This window comes from Eufriesea mexicana, unplaced genomic scaffold (assembly GCF_001483705.2).
Source record: "Eufriesea mexicana isolate 0111107269 unplaced genomic scaffold, ASM148370v2 scaffold1387, whole genome shotgun sequence".
NCBI classification, from domain to species: Eukaryota; Metazoa; Arthropoda; class Insecta; order Hymenoptera; family Apidae; genus Eufriesea; species Eufriesea mexicana.
In genome coordinates, this window is record NW_016909492.1 from 330196 (window position 1) to 339501 (window position 9306).

Genomic DNA, 9306 nt, shown 5'->3' on the forward strand with positions numbered 1-9306 from the left:
CATTCTTACCTAATATGTAGTATATTTTTATCTATATATATATATATGTATACATATATATTGATTAAAGAAATAAAAGATACATAAATTATGATGAAATATACAAAAGTTTATTGAATATTTTGAATATGTATATACTTTGAATTTTATTTGATTTATATATTTATAAAATATTTATTAGTTATTAAATTGTTACATTGCAATTTTATATTATAGTAGATTCTTAATTTCATAACAAGTATGATATATTTTATTCATTTTAATAACTTTTTATATTTTTTAATATTTAGATGCACCATGGTGTGGACATTGTAAATCTTTAGCACCCGAATATGCTAAAGCAGCTAAAAAGTTAGAAGAGGATGGTAGTCCTGTAAAATTAGCTAAAGTTGATGCAACAGTTGAAATTGAATTAGCTGATAAACATGAACTTCGTGGATATCCTACTCTTAAATTTTATCGTAAAGGGTCTATTATTGATTATAGTGGTCATCGTCAAGCACATGATATTATAAATTGGGTAACAAAAAAAAGTGGTCCTGCTTATAAACACTTGACAACAGTTGATGAAGTTAAATCATTTATAGAACCAAAAGATGTTGCTATTATAGGATTCTTTAAGGTATTGCTATGTTACTTATGCCTTTTAAAAGATAATGTTTTTATAATTAAATTTTCATTAATTGCATCATAAAATTTTAAGTAATGAAATATAATATATATTTTATTATCTTGATTAGGATATGAAATCAGATGGTGCAAATGCATATTTAAAAGTTGCTAATGCTCTTGATGATCATGTATTTGGTATAAGTGACAATGATGAAGTTTTCAATGAATATGGAGTAGAAAATGGTAAAATTGTTATATTTAAAAAGGTATATCATTTCTAAGTTATTCTACTTTTCTTTATAAATATGTTAATTATATAACTTACTTTACTTAATATTTGTTTATAGTTCGATGAAAGCAGAAGTGAACTTAATGAAGAACTTGATGTTAAAAAATTACAAAATCTTATCTTTGTATATACACTTCCTTTAGTTGTTGATTTTAATCCAGATACTGCACAAAAAATATTTGATGGTAATATTAAGAAACATCTTCTTGTCTTCCTTAGTAAAGAAGCAGGTCATTTTGAAGAATATATAGACAAGATTAAAGAACCAGCAAAAAAATTCCGTGGGGAGGTATGTATAAATATAAATAATATAAAGTAACATTGTGTGATAAGTAGAATTATTACAAATACTAATATTTGTTACATTGTGCAGGTTGTATTTGTAAAAATTAATGTTGATGAATCTGATCATGAACGTATCTTAGAATTCTTTGGTACAAAGAAAGATGAAGTACCTGTTATGCGTATTATAACACTTGAGCAAAATATGACTAAGTACAAACCAGACAAACCAGAATTAACTAGTGAAAATATTGTGGAATTTGTAACTGCATTTCTTGAAGGTAAACTGAAAAAACATTTGCTTACAGAAGATTTACCAGAAGATTGGGATAAGAATCCTGTAAAAGTTCTTGTTGGTACTAACTTCCATGAAGTTGCTTATGACAAAAACAAGAACGTTTTAGTTGAATTTTATGCACCATGGTGTGGACATTGTAAAAACTTGGCTCCAATATACGAAGCAGTATGTTTCATTTATGTATTTTTTACTTTTATGACTTACACAAAATTTTTACAAATATTTAGATATAATGCTATATATTTTTAGCTTGGAGAAAAATATAAAAATACTGAAGATTTAGTTATAGCAAAAATGGATGCTACTGCAAATGAATTAGAAGATGTAAAAATTATTGATTATCCCACAATTATACTCTTTAAAAAAGAAACAAATGAGGCAAGGATTTTAGATTTAATACAATTCTTAATATCAACTGATATTAGTGAGAGAAATATTTTTTAAGTTAAATAAATTTTTAGGCTGTAGAATACCTTAATAGAAGAACACTTGAAGGACTTTCTGAATTCATCGACTCTAATGGTACTTCTAGAGTGGCTTCAGAAGAAGTTCGTAATAAATTTATAGCTGATATTAATTATATTATAATAATATTAAATTATAACATTTATTTTTACAGGTTCAAGAAGATGATGAAGATGATGATGTGCCAAGAAAAGATGAATTATAGACATATATCACGAAAAAAAAATTTTAATAATTCCTTATAACTACTGTTTATAAACATTGTAATTCTACTTCAAAGATATTAATTTATAGAAGACTTCTTAATCATTCATTTTTTATTTAAGTTCATAAGTCAATATTTCAAATTATATAATTAATTATCAAAAATTTATTTGCAGTTTTATATACAATTTGTTTATATATATATATACACGCGCGCATACATACATATATATACATATACATACATACGTATACGTGTATATATACATATATATATAAATTATACACATGTGCGCACGCACATGTGTGTAAGAAACATAAATATGTATATATTAACATGTATATGACTACCCTTGGAAAACTATAATGTTTGAATACAATAACTTTATCTTGTGATGTTATGGTGTATGAAGGTATAACTTGTGAAAAATCATTAAGCTAAGGTTTCCCTAAAATCGTAAATCGTATTTTATTTTTATAAAATTTTTAAATAAATATATATATTTATAAATTTTAAATAAAAGTAAATACGCGAGCGTACAACAAACACATATTTAAGAAATATTACTTTTAATACAGGAGAGTAATTACTCTAAAGAACTGTATTATTAAAATTTGTGATTAATTAATACATTTTTATTTACAGAATTTAAATAATTTATGATAGTTTTACAAACTTTTAAGGTAGAAATGATTTTAATAATTTTATCAATTTAATTAAGTAAAAGTTTTATAAAAAGAATTTTACATATATATTTATCTTTATCTCATTTTCATAAACAAACCTAGTAAATCATAATATCTATTATACTTAGTAATATCTTGAAAAATATAGCATGTATAACAAAAAGAATTGTGAAATGTATCATAAATATATTGTACTTACGTGATACTTTATGAATAAGAAGCACAGTTAACACTTTGAGTAATATATAATATTTTATTCATATTAATCCTCTTATATTAGATATTAATACTTTATTTACCAATTTTCATTTCTTTCTTTTTTTTTTGTTAGAAACAGCAAGATTTGAGAATAGAAATGGAAGACATGTTTAATCTTTCAAAACTTATTAAATTTTTACATCAAATCTTGGTATTTACAGAGGAAGTGAAGAATATATTAAAATCAAATTGTGATGAAGCAGTATATTGCTTAAAACCATGGTATTTGGAAATCAATTCACTCAACAGTAGTAAAGATGCTTGTCCAAATGTAAGGTCATTAGTAAGTCTATATAATTTTTTATATCAAAGTTACGTTACTTCTTTTTCTTTTAAAAGTCTAAAGCTGAAGTTGAAGTTCAAGAAATTGCTGCAGGGATTAGTAGAGTATTAACACAAACACAACAGTTACGAGAAAAATTATCTTTTAATACAACAGAAAAAAACAGAAAAAAATCCAAGACATTTCAGTATGAATGTTTCCGAGAAACTGGTAAATATTTAAAGAAATTATGAAAGTTATTACAAAAATAACGTTTTAATTAATTCCTTAATTACAATATTATTACATATTGTTAATCGTAGAAAATAGAAAACAAAAGAAGGTACAAAATTTGAGTGTAAATGATAAAAATGTATCGAATTATATTTCAAATAATTCGAAACAAAACATGAATGCCGCAGAATCAAATATGCAGACGATAAATATTGATAAAGGATTACAAAATAAGATAGCACAAAGAGATGCATATATGACACATAAAAAAACAAAAAGTGAAAGTAAACAATTAACACATACAGTAAAATCGTTAGAAAATAAAAATTTTCTTGTAATAAACAAAAGAAATATTAAAAATATACGGGAAATTAAGCAGTGTAAAGATATAAACAAGTTGAAAAATAATGTTAGATCTAATAGTGTCATAACACAGGTAATCATTTTTATGAAATATGTATATATTGTATTTCTGTATTTGTTTGATTTTAATAAGATCTTAAGTATAAGAAATTTTATTATACTTTATCAAAATGTATTTACACAAAATACTTATATTTATGTATATCTTCTACTTTAAATACCATTTAACATATTTTAGTTTATATGATGAAATATAAAAATAATAATTTTTTATATATGAATATCTTTGAATTTAGTTACTGTAAATGCTAAAAGTGTTTTATACTTATTGTACACTTTAATGAGTGGTTCAATAAGTAACATAAAAAGAAAAAAGAAGGAATATATTGTACACAATATACCCGCGTGCGCGTGTGTATTTACTACTTCTAATTTACAGTCAAGATGTACTATGGTTTGCAAAAAGCAATCTGTAACATCCACTAATGAATTGAAAAATCTAATTCAGAAAGTGTCAGCTAAATCTAATAATTATACACTTTCTAATGAGTATAGTGTAAAATACCCATTACATGAAGAGACAATTTCGCAATCTATGTATGAGCAGAATTTGATAGTTATGAACATGATAAACAGCTTCGATGCAACTAATATTCCTGAAGAAATAATTAAATCATTGAAAATTTATTATACATATTTGAATATTGAATTCACACAAAAATCATGTAATGAAAAATTGCAAAAAGTATTACATGTATTTTTGGTACAATTCAACAATATGGTAAGTGAATTTAGTACATATAAAAGTAAATATATTTAGATGTATACTTTTGGATTGCAGAATGGAATTATACACAAAAATCTAATATATAAGGATAATATCATAACTGTTCTCCTTAAATTTATATCTTTATTTCAATCTCTTTTCTCTCAAAACATAGAGATGTTCAATTTAAGAAGTATTAAAACAATATACACAGAATTAAGTTCGGCATGGAAAATGTATGAAGTGAAAGAAGTTAATATCAAACAAGTTTTGAAAAATAATGTATACAATACACTACATGTTACTTCTAATACAACAGAATGCATGTCAAATGGGATTTGGAATTATTTTTATAATAGAAATTTTGAAGGTATAATTGCATTTTCCCTTCTAGTTATTTTATATTGTTATTGTTATTTTATTCTATATTGTTTCTAGGAGTATTAAAAACATCTTGTATACGTTATACAACAAAAGATCAATTATTTTTGTTCTTCAATATAATACAACATTTACAATATATACAATACCATGATGATTTAATTGAGATTATTACAGAAGATGTACTTCCTAATATGAACATCTTTTCTGATTCTACTCAATTGGAATATATAAAAATATATAAAATGATTTCTATTCTTTATCAAGGTCTAAATCCAAAAATTCCTGTTTTAGTAAGAATTGATAAATAAAAATCTTAACACTTTTTATTATTTAGAAATAGAAAGAGAAATAGAAACATTAATACATTTATCATCTATGTTACCATAGTAACTAGAAACACTCACACGCGCACACACACACACACATAATTCTTAGAATTTACACAATTAATATTTTATACATACTGTGCATGTTTCTAATTTAATATCTTGGTATATTTCCTCTTATCAATGAAATAAATATAAATGATTAATTTACAATTGATAGTTGTTATTTCAAATATTTAAAAATTATTTATTTTTTATTTTAATGTTTTTTGAAAAAACTATATTTAAATAAAATGTTTATATAAGTTATTACAGACTAATTTTATATGACCTCACTGATTATTAAATACCTACTGATTATATTAAAAATAAAAATTTAGAACACGAAAAATTTCAATATGCAGTACACTTATACAAAAAAACGACTACAATTTGGAAGACAGTGTAACTTCACAAATTATCAGACAGTAGAAGCTGACATTAAATCACATACAGGGTATATGAATCACTATATTCAAATAGATCCTGCAACCCAAGGAACTCAATGCAGTAAAATATATTCTGTTCATGAGGTACAAATTCATGTTTAAAATTACGCATATATATATGCATATCATTATTGTACACTAATATTTTTAGATAAATACAAATACTGCAATATTTCGAGATAGTGGTATGTATCATTCCGAAGGTGGTTGGCCAAAAGATTTAAACGTAAAAGATGTAGAACAAACAGTAAGATATAAGCGTAAAGTAGAAAAGGATGAATTGTATATTCATACAATGCTTCAATTGTTGCCTGTAATTTTCTTTTGAACTTGTTTTTTCTGTTTGAACAATTTACTATGAATAATTCTGGCAATAATATATTTTATAATTATTTTTAGCCAATGGAACAATGTATTTTACAGAACAATGCTTGTAATATTTATGAACAATATTTTAGTTATATGGAACCAATTTCTTTAATACAACGAGTATATTCACGTACAGTTAATGTATATCGTGATCTTTTACCAATAAAGAGACAAATAACACATCTTTCTTGGTCACCAGATCAAGGAAATCGTTTTGCAGCTAGTTACTGTAATACTGACTTTAAAAATGCAATGAATGATAATCCTCAGTCATATATCTGGGATGTGGGTAAGTTAAATTAAATAATTCTGAAATATATAAGAAAAATGAATAGATTTACATTTATAGAAAATCCAAATATGCCTTGTGTAGTTTTGAAACCATTTTGCCCAATTTTAACATTAGAATATAATCCCAAAGATAGTAATATATTGATTAGTGGATTAATGACTGGTCAAGTAGCTTATTGGGATATTAGGAAAGGATCAGAACCAGTTGAAACAAGTTTAGTGGAATTTAGTCACAGAGATTTATGCAATAAGGTTTTATGGATAAATTCTAAAACTGGCATGGAATTTTTTAGTGCTTCAAAAGATGGACAGGTATAACAGACTATAAAATAATATAAGAACATGTAAATATAATAAACACATGTATTAATTGCAGATAATGTGGTGGGATATTAGAAAATTGCAAATACCTACAGAAACATTAATAATAGATTTATATAAACCTGATGATCAAAATATTAATAAAGCAATTGGGATTTCAGCATTACAATTTGAGCCATCTATGGGTACACGTTTTATGTGTGGTCTTGAAAGTGGTAAAGTAATAAAGGATTTTATATTAATATTATTTATAATATTTATTTATATATACTTATATTTAGGAATAGTTATATCAGGAAATCGTAAAGGTAAAACTCCAAGTGAAAAAATTGCAACAAGATTTAAAGCACAATATGGACCTGTGATAAGTTTAGAAAGAAATCCAACATTTGTTAAAAATTTTTTAACTGTTGGTGATTGGACAACAAGAATTTGGTCTGAAGATTGTAAAGAATCTTGTATTGCTTGGACTCCGTAAATATTTGAAATTATCTATAATATAATATACATTAATTATATACATTTAATATATATTTATGTACAGGCTGTTTCGTTGCATGTGGGAAGTATGGCAAGAATAGATTTGGGCTATAAAAATAAAAAAAAGGAGTTCATATAAACATATGTCCTATTTGATCTTGTTTACAAGTTGTAACAAATTTTGTTTTACAATAAACGTTTCCACATATAAGATACATATGACAAAAATATTAGTTCAATGTCATTATGAGGTCAGAATTTGTAAATAGTACTCGATATTTTACTATATATTACTAAAAAATAATTTTGTTGTGAATTAAAGGTGCAAACTATATGTATATTAGCATTTTGAATTTTTGACACAAATTGACGATTACACACAATAATGCAGTAATTCGTTACAAAGATATCTTTTGTAACACACAGTACAATACAGAGTGCTATTTATAAATTCTGATCTCGTAATAACATTGAATCAATATTTATGTTGTACGTATCTTATACGCAGGAAGGATTATTATAACATAAAATATGCTATAACTTTACAAGTTCATATTGGACATGTTTATTTGATCCTTTTTTCTTATTTTTATTTTTTATTTTATATTATTTTATTTTGTATTAATTTTATTATCCCAAATCTACTCCTGCGCTATTTCCCACTTACAACTGAAAATCCCATATATTAATTTATACATATAAAAATTGATAAGGATTACTAAAATTTTATTTAAATTATGTTTCAGTGGTCATAGAGATTTTTTAATGGGTGGAGCATGGAGCTTAACACGATTTTCTGTATTTTTTTTAATAAAAATGGATGGAACTTTGGATGTATGGGATTTATTAATTCAACAAGATTCTCCAGTTCTTAGTGTGAAGGTATGTCTATTTTAATATTATACAACAATTGCTAATAAAAAAGGAACAACGTTTTTACTTGAATTTTCAGAAGCATTAACAACTAATCAAAAGAATGACAAGCTTTTATTTACAGCAGTAAGTTCTATTGTTATCATAATGTACAATGATTATAAAAATTATATCATATTTGTGATTACAATTAATAGCTTCTTGATAGAGAAACACGTAGGGAAAAAGTAAAGGAAGCTAAAAATAGAGAACAGAGATTGAAAATGAAATCTCTTCAAAATACCAATTTTGAAATCGAATATTCAGTAGTAAATACAAAAATTGATGAGGAAGATCTACAATGTCTTAATTCAAATATTAACAACACAATATTAATGAATTGTGAAGAAGACTATGAAAGTGCTATACAAGTAGTAAGTTCGATATGCTTTCAAAATAAACATAAGTTAATACATATAATTTATATTATATATATAATTTATATACCTAATATATTTATTAGGAATTAGCAAAAGAAGAGACAACAAACAATGAGGTAGTACATGACAAATATGTAATGAATGAAGTCATAAATTTAAAGTCATAGATTTTTATCATTTATGTATATATAGATTTAATGTATTCTTACTTTCTTGCACATTAAATTGATTTTATTTATATTACAACTTTACATATATACATGTATTTATTCTCATAAAACTTCAATTTATTTAATTATAATTTTAATAAAATAGTCGTTTGACAGATAATTTTACAATAATAATTATAAATATTTGTATATTATGAATGATACATAATTTAACGAGACGACACAAATATATACAGCAATTAAAAACTGAAATTTAGGTTTAATCGTATTGTCTATTGAGCATTTGTATCTTAAGAGTATAATTGAAACCTCCGATAAATTTTAATACCTACTGTGTGACAGTTACCGAGAACAACACATCTATTTCCTATAAAGTTCGTGCGTTTAAATTTTATTTATAATATATTTATATAAACTTAAAATTATTATAAAATAATAAAAAGAATTTATCACGATTTAACAGAA

General features: G+C 24.1%; 3 protein-coding genes across 4 annotated transcripts in view; all 3 read left to right on the top strand.

Annotated features, from left to right (window-relative positions):
* Pdi (protein disulfide isomerase) overlaps nucleotides 1-2280 on the top strand; it is a 3148-nt gene extending 868 nt beyond the window's left edge. The window contains exons 2-8 of one of the 2 annotated variants that reach the window (XM_017900996.1): nucleotides 291-622; nucleotides 741-878; nucleotides 960-1190; nucleotides 1275-1646; nucleotides 1731-1859; nucleotides 1943-2029; nucleotides 2101-2280. In XM_017900996.1, coding sequence (XP_017756485.1) covers nucleotides 291-622; nucleotides 741-878; nucleotides 960-1190; nucleotides 1275-1646; nucleotides 1731-1859; nucleotides 1943-2029; nucleotides 2101-2151 — 1340 coding nt within the window. In that variant the 3' untranslated portion in view covers nucleotides 2152-2280. The remainder of the gene's footprint in view (nucleotides 1-290; nucleotides 623-740; nucleotides 879-959; nucleotides 1191-1274; nucleotides 1647-1730; nucleotides 1860-1942; nucleotides 2030-2100) is intronic. The other variant, XM_017900997.1, reaches the window with a different exon arrangement.
* Nucleotides 2281-3192: 912 nt separating this feature from the next.
* Nucleotides 3193-5412, top strand: LOC108548173 (putative histone-lysine N-methyltransferase 1). Its single transcript, XM_017900998.1, has 6 exons — nucleotides 3193-3366; nucleotides 3435-3588; nucleotides 3681-4027; nucleotides 4394-4735; nucleotides 4796-5090; nucleotides 5159-5412. The coding sequence occupies exons 1-6, from the start codon at nucleotides 3193-3195 to the stop codon at nucleotides 5410-5412; spliced, it is 1566 nt and encodes a 521-aa protein (XP_017756487.1).
* A 416-nt stretch (nucleotides 5413-5828) lies between these two features.
* Nucleotides 5829-8838, top strand: LOC108548136 (dynein, axonemal, intermediate chain 2). The gene is given in 9 exon segments (XM_017900940.1): nucleotides 5829-6002; nucleotides 6070-6231; nucleotides 6318-6576; nucleotides 6637-6890; nucleotides 6955-7114; nucleotides 7181-7373; nucleotides 8126-8378; nucleotides 8450-8665; nucleotides 8755-8838. Coding segments are annotated over 9 exon segments (1755 nt in total).
* Nucleotides 8839-9306: the final 468 nt, after the last annotated feature.